At 36.5% G+C, this 16377-nt stretch overlaps 1 protein-coding gene across 1 annotated transcript; it reads right to left on the bottom strand.

Annotated features, from left to right (window-relative positions):
• Positions 1-13201: 13201 nt before the first annotated feature.
• Positions 13202-16315, bottom strand: LOC144712130 (protein IQ-DOMAIN 5-like). The gene is made up of 4 exons (XM_078586320.1): positions 15872-16315; positions 15720-15788; positions 15111-15320; positions 13202-13496 (listed from the first exon to the last, which is right to left on the bottom strand). Exons 1-4 carry the CDS (start codon positions 15947-15949, stop codon positions 13335-13337), a joined length of 519 nt encoding a protein of 172 aa, XP_078442446.1. The 5' UTR covers positions 15950-16315; the 3' UTR covers positions 13202-13334.
• Positions 16316-16377: the final 62 nt, after the last annotated feature.

The raw sequence follows: 16377 nt of genomic DNA, 5'->3' as shown, positions 1-16377 counted from the left end.
GATCGATCGATCGTTGGGTCGGTCGGATCGAATATTTGATCTCACGTGAGGGCCGGTGGACGGCTAGGATTTTCAGAATCACTGATAAAGACGTGCCTGGAGCCACGTGGATGTTCTTCCGAAGTCAACGGTTGGACAGGCTGGGCCGTCCCTGGTTCAATGAGTATTTTAGCAAAGACCTAAACTTTAACTAAAGTCTCTGACCCAGTACCAGTCTCATCTTGTCTCGTCACGGTGTGATTCTCGTCAGATTAAGAGTCTAAAAGACATGTTGATGGTTATGTTGACCATTAACATATGTTGGTCTCTCTCTCTCTCTCTCTCTCTCTCTCTCTCTCTCTCTCTCTCTCTCTCTCTCTCTCTCTCTCTCTCTCTCTCTCTCTCTCTCTCTCTCTCTCTCTCTCTCTCTCTCTCTCTCTCTCTCTCTCTCTCTCTCTCTCTCTCTCTCTCTCTCTCTCTCTTTGTCTGTCTGTCTGTCTGTCTGTCTGTCTGTCTCTCTCTCTCTCTCTCTCTCTCTCTCTCTCTCTCTCTCTCTCTCTCTCTCTCTCTCTCTCTCTCTCTCTCTCTCTCTCTCTCTCTCTCTCTCTCTCTCTCTCTCTCTCTCTCTCTCTCTCTCTCTCTCTTGAGGATAACTGTGTTACATGGGGGGGGGAAGATACATCCGATAGAGAAAGAGCCGAGAATGGGGAAGGGAAGCTGAGTTGGGGAGGGAGGGGGAGCGGAAATGGGGAGGCGAGAAGCATAAGTGGGGATAACTTTTGGATTTTTATGAACTATATAATACAAATATTTAATGGTTTACTTCCGGTTCCCATCCAGTTTGACGTTCCTGGTTTAGTCTTAAAATGGGACACCTACAGCCCTGGTTTAGTCTGTATCGACCGGTCATCAGTCTTTAATGTTCAACCCTACTCCAATGAATTAGGGTGTTTTCCTTTACTCCTTAGGCTTGTTGGACTGATGATGGATGGTGTTTTTAGATGGACACGAATGGACTGAATGGTTATCTATTCAGTCATTCTTCGTGGAGTTCGTTCCGTCTTGACCATCGTCCATCCAAGTTTGTCATTGTCACCAGTCCAAGTGTGTCATCGGTCCAAGTTTGTCCATCATCAGTCATGTTCTATCTGTCGATGACAAAGAATGTAATAGATGACAAAATAGACAAAATGTGGCCATGCTACTGTCACCCGCGTCATTAAATGATTGGGCCAACAAGTGAAAATAAGCTATTTGATATTCAGATTAAACTTGGAATATTCAATTATGTTATTCTTGTGCATATTTGAATACAACAAATGATCATTTCAGCAAGAAAAAATAATTGTTATTATAATTTCCATTGATTCAAACCATTTTACAATAACAATTTTATCCATAGTCAAATATTCTCCTTATGTTCCAAAGGCTTTTCTTCCATATCATTCATTACTCGCAATAAAAAGTGTATGTAGAAAGACATAATTATTATTTGCAGAGAAATGACGAGTAATTTGATTAAATTAACTAAATATTTATCTACTTCTTTTTTTCCCAATTTTAATGAGAACTAAATGTCCAAAATAATGCCAACATGTTCTTCTACAAACAGAAAATGAGTATCCGAGATAATTCATCTTAAAAATATACTATTTATACATTCAGAATGAATTTGGAGATATATTGGCCATGGATGTTCTTTACATGGTTCCTCTACCAGACCTTCATCTCAAGTTGAGTTGGAAATCAACCTTTTAGGGAGTTTATCTCAACTCTAGTATCTCTATGATAAACCATAAATTGTGTTAAATAAGCAGTTCTAAGGCTTTGATTTATGCAGAAATGCTTATAAAATTTTCCTTAAATAGAATTGGGTAAGTAAGGGTCGGATCCACAAATAGCAAATAATGAGAGAGTAAATTCAAATTCAAATATATTTTTAAAATAAATTTTTAGGTGATTTTATAATTTTCTGTATTTTTTTATCTATATTCTAATGAGCAAATCAACTAAATGATGGAAAACGAGTGAAAACTGTTTTAAATAAATTAAATAAATATTTATGTTGTTTCTAATATGTTTTTATATTTAATTATGAATTTTGGGTATTTTTTAGGGTAAGAAATAATCTTTAAGAGCAAATAGAACCTTATGATGCACTTCCTATAGTGAACTTGGGGCAGAAACGAGTAGTGGACAAAAAACTCTGTAACTTTTCCTACATAAGGAACTTTTTTAGTGCCTTTTCATGTGTTGGAAACCTTAAAGTCTAAGCTATCCTCTGGACTGTTTAACTAGATAAAATGGTGAGAAAGTTCAAATCAAACATTCAGGAGATCACACAAACCTTGTTGTCACTTATCCAAGGCCAAGTGGTGTTATTTGTCCAAGAATCTTGATCACTCTTTAGTCCTCCCTCCCACACTCTTGTAGCACAATAGTGGATCAAAGAAATCTGATGCATTGGGCCTACACCAACAAGTTGGCATCAGAAATCTAGGATGACATACAAAGAGAGGTGAGAAGAGATTAAATAGAAGTCCCTTACTCTCCCAGTCATTGGATTTGATTCCATAGGGTAAGGATTACTTAATTTCCAGCCTGGATCCACGTTCGGTCATTCCCAATTTTGAATTTAGGACTTTCAAATTTAAATTGTGGGTTAGTTTCGCAATTCTTGCATTTAGTTGAACCAGTTCTGAAGGACGCTTGAATGGGCTTCTCGAGTGAGCTTCTTGTGCATTGGGATGCTTCTTATTATCAATGAGATGACTTTGGTTTCTCCTTTCCTCTCATTTGTATTCCAAATTTATCTTTGTATTTACCTAAGTCCTATTTTCTAAATAAAACTCCATCAAGTTGTCAGAAATCTACTTGACTTATAGGAGTCAAGTGGGGTTAGTGATAAGCCAAAAATTAAGGGTGAATTATGTACTTTTATTATTCCTTATCGTTGTCGATTTTAGCTTATACAATAAAATTTGTAAAATCCTAATTTAAGATGTATAGTGATAAGTATGGGTATCGTCCAAGGGAAGCTTGTAAGGAATTCAATTAGTGATCTACTTGAATAATTTGAGCATAATTAGAGTTAATTTGACCTTTAATGAAGATCAGATTATCCTAATCAGAACAAGAATTTAGAAAGAAGAGTATAAGAGATGGGAAGAATAGAAGAAGTGAGGAGCTCTAGATTGACTTGTTTGATCCAATAAAAAGGATCAAAGGGGTCAATTAGAGGGGATAACAAGAATATCTGATTTGGTTTTAGTTTGTTTTGGGGGGAATTTGGTATCAAAATTCACTAACTATTAGATTATAAAGGCAATCTAATACCTCCTAGAAATCAAAATTTTCAATGTGCAAATGGAATAGCTAGGTAAATTTCATGATATCTCCTCTATAACCGAGTAAGGGATTGTACATTCACTAACAAATCATCCAAATTACATTAAAACTTCAAATACAATGACTTAAAAAGTACCAAATAGGCTTTATTCAGGTATTGAAATATCCCCCTGCCTTGAAGCTGCAAAAGATCCCCCTCCATAATGACCTCCTCATCTTGAAATTCAGCTTTTATACTCAATTTAAATGGTAAGAATTACCATTTTACCCCCAATTAGTAATTCATTTTTATCCATAAATGTAGGTTTCTAAATAATCCAACCAAATTTTTAGGAAGACGAGGTTGAGACGAGCAAATCCATTAAAATATGACCTCAATCGGACTTCCGGATCAAAAGTTCTTAGTAAATAAATTTTGACCAATCATAGTCGTTGGATCAATATTCATTTATTTCATTAATTGTTTTCTTACACGCACTGACATGTCAATCTCCCATTGTCTGGCACAATTTAAAGATGTTTTGGCACCCCCGCTCACGACGCGCCACGTACCCCTTGACTGAAATAAGAGAAAAATTAAAAAAATACACATTGTGCATAGCGCTTTGTATGTACCTGTCTACTTTTATTGCCGTCGTCCAACCTAAATAGCCACTTCACGTCTTGTGTGTGTGCTTTGTATGCGCCGCACGGGCGGTGAACTTACCACCCAAAGGAATATTCTTTAACACGTCGCCTTTATGTTGTCGGATTCTCATCAGACGACTGAGGTTCAGCCACGCGGTAACCCGAGATCCATCTCTTGGAGTTTTTGTGCTTAAGTCCCTGAAAATATTAGCCTGCTCAAATTGACGCCACCCAAAAATTAATTATGTATATACCCCTCGGATTTCTCTCTCCTCCATATTTTCCTGAAAATTAAAAAATCCTGATTAATTTCATAAAACCCTGCAGATATTTAAATTAAATCTTTACGCCTGTAATGGGTGACCGAGAGCTGTTTTAAGGGCATAATTGCAACGTAAATTTAAGAAAAAATCCTCCGACTTTAGAAATTGCTTTAAAACTCTTATTTTCCTTATAAATATACCTTTTTCTATTAAAAAATTTAATTTATTCCTCAAATAAATTCCCAAATATCCAATAAAACTCTAGAAAAATCTAGAAAATTCAGTAATCCATCCCCACATTAATATACATTGAAATTAATTTTTAAACCTAATATTTTCATTTAAACATAATTATTCCAAGCATAAATAAATTCCATAAAATTCATAAATGAACATAAAATTAGGAAATAATCAGAAATTACTTTGAAAAATTAATTAGAATGTAAATATATGATAACAACCATATTTTAAATTCTTCAAATGCATAAGATTTTGCTAATTACTTTAAATAAATACAGAAATCAGGGTGTTATCAGTTAGTCTCAAGAACTAATGAAATATATAAAAAAAAGCTTAGAAAAATAATCATTATTTGACCATTTTATCCATAAACGCTGATTAATGCCAGTGCAAATAAAAAAATAAGTGGTAAAAAAGAAGTATAAAGGCATAATTTGTCTAATTTGATGTTATAACTCTCGCTTGATCATGTTGGGGCTGGTTCTGATTCCCTTTTCTTTTCTTTAGATCTTCTATCCTCTTACAAGTTTTTTACCTTATCTGCATCATAGATTAGTCGATATTTTTTTCATTCACATGTGTAGAATGGAATTGAGTTTGAGAAATAGATTGGGATCTAAAGTTTGAGTATTGTGATTCATTTTGAAATGCATGTCTGGATCCATAGTTGATGTCAATTTTTCGTTGATTCTCTGGTACATTAGATTGTTTTTTCGATTTTTTCAACCTATTGGCATTAATCGTCTGTATTTTAATACATTTTTTCCTTTATATTTCATGTTGTTCAGACTATGTTGATAACCTGGATTATGCTCATAGTCACATTGACAATCTCCATTATGATATAGCAAGAAAATGAAATCTTCATCTCCATGATTGTCATTACAACACAGAGTAACATAAATAATAAAAACTTGCATTTATAGGACTTCCTTTTTTCATTTTTTCGATCAAGATTTTGTTCAAAGTCCATGGCATTGTCCTTCTTCATTCCCTAATATTTCCCAAATTCATTATCATAACTAGAAAAATAAAATTATTTTACTCTATTTTATTCTTCATCCCTTCTAGTTATATTTAATTATGAAAACACACCAGAAACTTACATAGGAAAACTCATGATTTTTCTTTGAAATAGAATTCTTCCGAGTTTATACATTCAGCGAATAATATATAAAAAATGATGAAAATCATTAGGTGAATATGTTATTTCAAAATAATAAACTTCTTTCATATGAAATGATTAATTAAATATGTTGTATACTCAATTAGAATTGACTGAATTTTATAAAGACACAGATAGTTTAAAGCTTTTTTCATTCAAAAATAATATTTTTAGTCAATCATTTTTCACGAGAATCATCCAGATCCGAAATTCTGTTTTGAGTTAAAGAATATTGTGATGACAAATTATGAGAATGACAATCATAACGACTTTAAAAAAATATATGGAAGAAATATATTTATCGATAGGAACATAATTATAATGATTTCTCCCAAAAGTCTCTTAATGTGCATGATAAGCATCACGATTTCCATATGCTCATACATCACAATATTTGCCAATTATTTGATTAAAATATGAACTCATTGCATTTTATTTAAATAATAAAGGGATAAAGTGAGTATGTATACCTATGATGTCCTATTTTAAAGTGTTTATACACTAAAAAATATGCGAGACTGAATAATAATTATTAAATTCACTTTGTTAATGACACCTGATCCTCGAAAATGTCACCAGTTGATGAACCATAAATGAGGGTCAGAAATATTCTTAAAGGCTTGTATTCTAAACAAAGATATTTATAATTTTACTTACGAGTACCATGCGAGCAATGGTCGAATCCACATGGAACAAGTATTGAATAGGTGAATTTTATCTCTCATATCATTTTTATTTTTTATAATTATTTCAAAAATTATATATAATTTCATAAATTAAAATTAGTGAAAACTTGATAACAACAAATGGTGAAAATACTTTCCTAATTAAGCTAATTTATTCATAATTTATAAACTAATTAAATCAAAATAAATATATTTTGCATGTGCCTTGCCAGCGCCGTGTGATAATTGACAGTGGTGGAGATGAGTGAAGTGGAGCGAATCAAAGAGATACAGTCACTAGATGCAAGGGGGATGGTGGCGGGTACATGTCAGTGAACGACGGAGTGGATTTGTGACAAGGAGTGGAGGTGTTTGGTGGAGATGTGAGGGATGGTGAAAACCTTGGCTTTTAGGGACAGTAACCTGAAAAAAGGATGAAGAGATGAGTTGGAAAAAGACGAAGAACAGACTTACATTGTTGTCATGTGTATACCAGGCTGAGAGTTGCTTTTTCTTCATGTGTCATGATCTTAACGTCACTCCTTGAATCCTTTGCTCTTGGACCAACGAAGATTTTGAACGATCAAATCACTCCTCTATCATATTTAGGAACCAAATCGAAGGTTGTAGTTTTTACAAGGACGGGGTTCCTATTTACAGATACGAGAGGATGGATATATAGAGGAGTTAAAGATGTATGCGCCCTCAATGTTTTAGCTCAAAAAATTAATTGGTTAGCTAGATATCATTATTTGAATTTTGAGTAATTTGAGCCATCCAAATTTCTCTCTCCTCTGTCCATATGGCGGACTGCCAGTGTGGCACTATATTCTTAGAATAAATTCATTATTTTTTCAAAAATATATAAATAAATTCAAATTTATAATTTTTGACTGGTATAATTATCTTTTATGGTATTTTAAGGTCACCAAATTCCATTAAAACCAAAGAAATCAAAATAAATTAGAACATCACTCTAAAAATATAATATAACCATGAAATAAATAAATATAAATTTGTATTTTATGAATTAAGATTCTTTATTCATGACATTAACATCACACGATTGTGTTAAAATACCATAAAATCAGGAAATTTAATAAATTTATTATAAATTTATATTAATTTATTTAATCTTTAATAACATGCATATATGATCATTTTAATGTGAATAAAAAGACACATGCATGAAATTACTAGTAAAAATAGAATGTCATGGTTATCAAACGTCCCGTTTAGAACTTCTCCTGCCGCCAAGTAGTTGATAACGGCTCCATACTAGGTATAGATTAATAGAGCTATGAATTTGATTTATTCAAATTGTGATTGTGACTCAAATCGAGATGGTTAAGATTGATAAAAGAAAAAAGACAAGACAATATTAAATTCAGAGAAACCAAACCCTACATATGACAGGCAAGGATAGTGGACCAATACAATGCATGCACACATGGCAACGTGTGATTCAAAGAATTGAGAAAGTATTAGGCGTGATAATTATTACTGATTATTTATTTCTATTTGTAGTAAATGTTGTAGTGCGAGAATGGTGGATGAAGAAATATTCATAACTTTATGTCAATCATGGGCTCGGATTTTGGAGAATCCAAAAAACATGCTATTCACCAATGTGAGATGCATAAGATAGATAGTTAATGCAGAAACCTGTGCCATAATATTTGGTGAATATGTAGATTTCACTTCCACAATTATGATCTGACATGTGGATCGGTGAGGAGACAGAAATCCATGGCTCATATTGATTCAACTTTAGTATGTGATAGCTGGTATTCCAGGATTTTCAGCCTGACATTTTGAGGGAAGCTTTGTCTCTATCTTTATTTCATCCATCAATACGTTGGATCTATAAAAGACCCTCATTTCCATGTGAAAAACAAACTGAAATTTCTCCTACATCATTGTTAGTATCTATGGCTCTGCTTGACTATTTGAAATCAAATTTTTTAAAATGAATTTATAATTTATCTTTTAAACCCTAGATGAGCACATCGTCTTTAATGGAACTGATGCCACTCTATCTTTTCTCCCTCGAAGAGTTTCTTCCAGTCATTCACATGTCCAGCCTCTAGACATACACACTTTCACTAGACACAATGGATCTCCTCTTGAACATCTTCAATCCTCCAATAAAGTCTTGCATATCTTCTCACCATATAGTATTGGTTTAGGAAGAAATTTTTTGATAAAATGAGAAGACAAAGGGGACACCCCTAACTGGTGACATGGGTACCTAAAATGGGTGCCCATATTAATTACTCGACATCTAGAGGGTCCCATGCATAAATTTAATTAAACATTAAACTTTATGCTCTTCAGTGTAAGGGATTTTAAGAAAAAATATTATTTAAGAAAGGGGGAAATATACCCTTTCTAGAAACACCCTCATAATTTTGAAAGGGTTCCCTCTACTGCTCTATGTCTTGAGCGCCCACCCCATAATTAAGAGAGTGGAATGGTGAGGATATCTTCATGGCTCTCGAATGACATTGTTTTAAAAGATGTCAAGCAGATTCAACTTAACAAAGGCCCCACAGATACATCTACATGTCTCCCAACTCTGCGGCCAGAAGAAACTCGTTCAGTGAATCATTTGATTACATATTCAACTACCTCCAATGCTTTTTTGATCTTAGACATATATTTTTTCTTTAGAAGATCTATTTTTTATTTTATTTCTTAATTTTTTAAATATAAGATTTAAAGTATGTTTAAAATACATTTCCCAACACTCTATTCTTCCCTCTCCCTCTCCTTCTCCCTCTCGCCCTCCCTCCTCTCTCTGTCTCTCTCTCTCTCTGTCTCTCTATCTCCCTCTTCCATCTATATTTATATCTATCCCTTCCTTCGCCTTCTATACCTCCCCATCTCTCCCTCCCTAATCCCTCCTTATATCTCTCCATCTATTTCCCCCCTAGACCTCTCGATGTAGGACGTCGTCGGGGATGTCGTCCGGTCGACACCGAATATGATGGTTCGGTGCAGATAAGCGATGATGGTATCAAACGTCGAAGGTGTCGTCATCCGACAGAGCAAACCCTAATGGGTCGATGTAACTACGATGCAAAAATGAATGCCCTACGTGTCGTACGTGCAGGCTGCGACTCGAGGGAGGCGCCGAGCTCCAAGCTTGGACGGGGTTACCGGGTGACGGCGACAATGGCCTCTCGAACCTCATCAGAGCGACAAAGGCTTCTACGGCCGAACAGAATCTATCCCTAGGGCTCGCACGTAACAGACATACTCGTCCGTACCGGTAAGACACTCAACTATGTAGTAGTTTTCTCTCAATTCTTCTTCTCTCACCTACCTAGCCCGAGCGCGGTGGAGTCAAGATGAAAATATACTGCAAGAGATAAATAAACGAGCGACGGGAGATGATAGCTTACCTCGTCGGCGGTGGCTCGTAGTGTAGTGTCGTTGACGATCAACGGCGATTTCGGAGCGGGTGGGGCGGAGAGTTGCCGGAGAGATCACAGGAGCTCGATTGGACGCTCAGCGTAGGAGTGATCTAGGGGGGGGGGGGAAGAATCGTTGAGGACATTCTGTGCTCGGGGCGATGACCCCTTTGGGGTGGCGAGGAATGCCACCCCGGGGGTCGAGGCGTCGCGGAACGGCGACGCTCGGCAGAGGCGCAGGGGCACGGTGGAGGTGCTCGGTGGCGTCGCCCAGTGCGGTGGCGGCGTAGGGGCCACAATGACGTCCGGTAGCTCAGCCGCTTTGGCGGCTTCGACTGTAACGAGCAGCTGTGGCCGTTGCGGCGGCCATGGCGGTTACGAGCAGTTGCGGCTGCGGCAAATGGCTACGGCCGCTCACGGCGGCACCCACTGCTAGCGGCGGCTCCCTTTGCTTGTGGCGGCTCTCGCTACTTGGGGCAGACCGGCGGTGACTGAGGGGCAGCGTAGTTGCGGCGTGCTTGCGATGGCGGCCGCCTAGGGCTCCGACAGGCAGGCTCCGCCAAACGGAGCCCTAGAACGGGAGCGCGGGTGGGACGGAACGGGCGCGGACCTGACCCCGTTCCGTTTCGCCCATTCTCTCTCCTCTCTTCTCTTTTTTTCCTTCCTTTTCTCCCTTTTTTTCTAAATGGTGAGACCAAGATAGACTAAAAACCCAAGTTTTTGCTTACTGGTCTGCCTTCTCTAGGTCACCCTCTCTTCCTGTATAAAGGGGGGAGGTCAAATGGGCCCCCTAGATGGGTCAACAAAAGGGAGAAGGGTCCATTAAGGGGCCCCTATAATTTAGGCCCCCCAGTACAAATAAACAAGGGGAAACTGAAAATATAAAAAGAAAACAAGGGAGGTAAAGGGGTCCCTCCCGTGATGATGACGACGTGCGTGCAGACAAGTCGCGCACGAGACGAAAACAAAGCGACGAGTGATAAGCCTAAAAATGCGTGTAAATATGCCATTGATTTGAAGTTTAGACTTATACAATAAAATTTATAAATACCCTTAATCACTAAATATAGAATAGAGCAAGCAAGGGGTCAAAGCATAGGGAGGCAGCAAGTAAGAATTTTTATCCAATTTTAATGAATTAATTCAAATATGAATTAATTTTGCAATTAATAAATCTTAATTATACTTAATAATGTTTTTAATTAATCAAAATTAAGTAAAAAACTTAATTTTGATTTTCACTATTTCGGTCAAAAAGCTCAAGATAGAATTATTTCAATTATAAGATCAGATTAATTCTGATTATTAATTTCCCAAATATTATAAAATTTTAAGACAATTTTATGAATTAAAATTGGGAATTAAATAATCAAGAAAGGGATTTTTAAATTGGACTTCAAGATGGATGAATTTTTGAATCAAATTTTATTAGGTTTTTTATATATTTAATTAAATTTCCAAACAATAAAAATTGAAATCTAGAGAGAGAACTATACAAATTAACCTAGAGAGATAAAGTGAATAATTTGGGGAAATGATGAAATCCGACCATAAATTAAAAATCTAATAATGTAGAAATGTTCAAAATTGATGTAAAATAAAATATTAAAAACCAGATCTTGAATCAGAATCAAAATGCAGTGCTAATTTTATTCAAAACAACTTCTAGGGCATGTACATTTCGCCCATGCCTTTCTCCCCATATACATCTTTATTTTTCTCCCTTTTAGTCTCTCTCCCTCCTCTCCTCTCTCTTCATGGGTTGTATGTGACATGCCAAAGTCAATTAAAAAAAAGCATAATATGACAAATTTCATACATTCAATAGATATGTATCAATTGTGTCAATACCTGAGTGTAACATTAATTATTTTCTTAAATAGACTGACCCTCAAATTATTTTGCCATGTCTGATAGAAACATAAAATGGGGATCAGCTAATTAATATATAAATGGCCTCAAAGATCATCAATAATAGAACTAACTAATTTCTTCGATCCATATCTCCATTTACCTATGTTATTAAAAATTAAAAATTGTACTTCCATTACACTAGTTTGATATATAGTGCGTTTAACTGAAAAAGATGCTATCTATATAGAATGATGAGGTCCTGGGTATTCATCTCAAGAATTTAAATCTCTCAAGATACACAGTGTGAGGAGATACATATACCTGAGACCACTACACCTGATGTATGATGGTCCACAAGGAGGCATGCAACTTAATGCATAATGATCTCTAAATGACTGTTTGTTTAAGCATCCATTAGATTGTATATTAACAATACGGTTTTGAGGGGCCACCCATTATTTAATTATTTTTCAAATGACACTTCAAAACTTTAAAATTAATTAAAGTTTAATCCAATATACAATATATGAAGTTTAGTGATTTTATGGAGAATATTTTTTTTCAGTGCTTATGAAAAGAATTCAAGCATTAAAATTATTAGAGTATAATATAAAATAAAGAAATAACCAAATTCAGATTAGTATTATTGATCCAGTGTTTTGGAGATGAAATTTTAAAGTGTTAAATGTGAACAACAATTAATCAACACGATGTGGAATTGAATTTAGGGTGATATATTAATTTGAGAATGAATTTATTGCTTCTAGATTACGAATGTATTGCTTGAATTCCGAAATTCACCATACACAATGAGAAATTTTGAGAATGAATTCCTCACCTAAGATCCAAGGAGTTCTGGTCTAAATTTGTGGCAATGATATATAAAATATATTCCATAAAAGTAAAGATATGATATATGATACTTTTTCTATCTATTTTAACTGTTGGCTGAAAAGTTGGAGACATTTATGGAGTTAATCGAAGTCTATGTTTTTCAGGGATGCAATTACACATTTCATAACTGTATTCATGCATAAACACACTATTTACTAATATTATTTCACGACAAGTAATTACAAATATTATGCGTGACATGTATCCCATAAGCATCTTGGAAAATTCCTCTTGTTTCTAAGACACTTAATATTGTAAGATTTTTCTAGAACTTTCGAGAATTCATTTCATGATTTACTAAAATCAAACAAATTATATTACCTTTTTTATTACTTTCAGGGACTTCCAAGCTTCTGTGATCTCTAGACTGTGCTGGTAGGTTACAAGAGCGGACCAACAGGCCGTCGACAGAGTGGGCTTAGTAGCCCAACAGTAGTAGGTTATCATGTCACAACAATTTGCCAATAGATTCGCTTAATATACTCTTGTAAGAGAGCACAGAGCTTGTGATAAGTATACTTGTAATATATACAAGAGTGGTGGAGTGGGCTTAGTATACTTATGACGTGTATAGTAAGAGAGGACATAACTTGTGATACTTATACTTGTGGAGTGGAGTGGGGTTAATATATTTGTGATTTCTATTGCAAGAAAGCACGGAGCTTGTGATCTGTACACTTGTAATATACACTAGAGTGGTGGAGTGACCTTAGTATACTTGTGGTATATTTAGTGAGAGAGCCTCAAAGCTTGTGATGTATATGTTTGTGATATACACTAGTGTATACTTGTGATGTATATGTTTTAATAAGAGAGACCAAAACTCACCTCAATGTATACTTGAAGTAGAGCTGAGGCAGGAATTGAATTCAGAAAAAGGATCTCAAGGGCCTTGTCTGCGACAAACTTGCCTTCTCTTCAGCCTTTGTGCCTGGTGACTCTTGGCATACGCCATGGCTTTCTCGCGCTTCGCCGCTGCCGCCTCCCTCCTCTGCTTCCTGGCTTGAATCTCCTCCACTGACCCCACAGCATTGCACCACCCAACCTGGATAGAACCAACCATATTAGAGATAATATATATATTTAAATATATTTATATTTTTTTGAAATTTTGAACTGTGGTCACATGCCCATCCTGGTACTGCTCTCGCCCAAACACACTTAACTTCGGAGTTCTAATTGGGATCTGATAGACTAGTGTGGTGATACTAGTGTTGGAGATATTATTTATATATATATGTATGTACGTATGTATGTACGTGTGCATGTGTGCATGTGTGTGTGTGAAGATAGAGGATGAGAGAAAGAGAGAAAGATATGGGTCAGAATTGAGATAAAGAGATGGATATAGAGCAAGCAAGAGATGGAGAGAAAGGGAAAGAGGTGAGAGATCAAGATTGGAAATGATAGAGATTCTACAGAAAGTAACATGAAGAGATGTAGAAAGAGAGAAAGAGGGAGAGAAGTTGATAGATAAAGATAAAAATATAGTAATACGGGTAAAGATAAAGAAAGGGAGAGAATGTGATATGAAGAAAGGTGGAGACAGGGAAAGAACAAAATAAACATAGATTGAAGAAATAGATGAATATAAAAAAGAAATCAGGCAGAACGATAGAGAGAGAAAGACGCAGAAAGAAAAAGACAGAAAAATAGAGAGAGAAAAAACAAAAAAGAAAGAAAGACAGATCGATAAAGAGAGAAAGACACAAAAAAGAAAGAAAGAACGATAGAGAGAGACAGACGAACAGACGGACAAGACAGAGACCGATAAAGAGAGACAGGAGTACAGATACACAACCCAATAGAGAGAGACAGACAAGAAAGAGACCGATAGAGAGAGAGAGACAAAAATACAGAGAGATAGCCCAAAAGAGAGAGAAAGATAGAAAGAGAGACACCGATAGAGAGAGAGACATAAATACAGAAAGACAGCCCGATAGAGAGAGACGGAAGGACAGACGTAACTCACAGACCAAGATAGAGAGAGAGAGAGAGACAGAAGGACAGACGTAACTCACAGACCAAGATTGAGAGAGAGAGAGAGGGAGAAAGAGAGGAGAGAGAAAGACAGACGTTCTCACAGACCAAGATAGAAAAATAGAGAGACAGAAATACAGACCTCATAGACCAAGACAGACAGAGAGAAAGAAAAAGAGAGAGAGAGAGAGACACACACACACCCACAGAAAGACGTTCTCACAAACCAAGATAGAGAGAAACAAACACAGCAACACAGACCTACTCACAGACCAATATATATAAATATATATCTAGAGAGAGAGAGAGAGAGAGAGAGAGAGAGAGAGAGAAAGAAAAAGAGAGAGATACACCCATACAAACACAGAAAGACGTTCTCACTAACCAAGATAGAGAGAAACACAGACAGAAAGACAGACGTAATCAGAGACCAATATATATAAATATTTAGAGAGAGATAGAGAGATAGAGAGAGATAGATATAGAGATAGATATATAGAGAGAGAGAGAGATAGAGAGATAGATAGAGAGAGAGAGATAGATATAGAGATATAGATAGATAGAGAGAGAGAGATAGATAGAGAAATAGATAGAGAGACAGACAGATAGATAGATAGAGAAATAGATAGAGAGAGAGATAGATAGATAGAGAGAGAAAGATAAATAGATAGAGAGAGACCTCAGATTCTCTGGCATTGGGCTGGAGGGTAAGAGCCCTGGCCTGACGTTCAAGGGCCAGGCTTGCCCTCCTCTCCCGGGCTCGCGCTTGGGCCCTGACAAGCGCCTGCAATCCCTGCAACGCCATGGCAGCCCGCTTCCTCACTGCCTGCCCTCTCACAACCGCCTGCAACCTCACCAGCCCCTTCAACCCCCGCACCGCCCTCCTCGCCTGCACCCACCAAACCTTTTCACCAACTTCTTCTATTCTCCAATTTCCATCTTCAATTCTTCATTCAAACGTTTTTTCAACGATAGAGATAGAGATAGAGATAGAGATAGAGATAGCGATAAAGATAGAGATAGAGATAGAGATAGTGACAGAGATAGCGAAAAGATAGAGATAGAGATAGAGATAGTGACAGAGATAGAGATAGAGATAGCGATTAAGATAGAGATAGCAATAAAGATAGAGATAGCGATAAAGATAGAGATAGTGACAGAGATAGAGATAGAGATAGAGATAGAGATAGAGATAGATATAGAGATAGAGATAGAGATAGAGATAGAGATAGAGATAGAGATCGAGATTGAGAAAAAAAAATTATTCATTTTAACTAAGTCCGCTCACCAGAAAAGCCCGGAACGCTGTCTGGATGACGATCGCCGCGCTCTCTTCTTCATCGTTGATCGGAGAGAACTGGGACAGATTGATGATCCGAGGAGTGATCGAAAGGAAAAATTGAAAAACAGTAATATCGAAGAGGAGGTTTGATCACTCACCGCTGAAGCTGACTTCTTCTTCTTCCTCTTCTTCTTGCTCAGCCCAAGGAGGCGTCTGAGCCGTCCCCCAGAGATCATGTTTTTATTCCCAGACGAGTTCTTCTTTTGAGCGCAGGAAAATCAAGATCAACAGGAAAATTATAGATCGAAGAACAAGACGAGAGGAGATCGATGGAGAAGAGGGCTTATCTGCTCTATCTCAGAGATGTTTAAGGGGATGATCGTAGAGAAAAGGAAGAAGGAAAGAATCTATGGCCCACGAGAAAATTATCGGTCAGTTTCGCTCAAAACAAATATCTATAATCGGGACAAAGAAATCCCACCACCTTGATAAACAAAAACTTATTCTATGAGCATTTGTCATTTGTATCAAGGTACAAAGAACCAAACTTTCGCACGGAAATATCACTTGTGGCTTCAAAACTTTGCTTACCCGTCAAAAGATAAAAGTTTATGTTCCCTTCCCCTTCGGGATTACGACTACCACACACAGCATTAGAAAAGAA

This window comes from Wolffia australiana, chromosome 14 (genome assembly GCF_029677425.1).
Source record: "Wolffia australiana isolate 7733 chromosome 14, ASM2967742v1".
Classification (NCBI taxonomy): Eukaryota; Viridiplantae; Streptophyta; class Magnoliopsida; order Alismatales; family Araceae; genus Wolffia; species Wolffia australiana.
The sequence above is the reverse complement of the archived record's forward strand: the minus strand, read 5'-3'. Positions and strand labels throughout refer to the sequence as shown.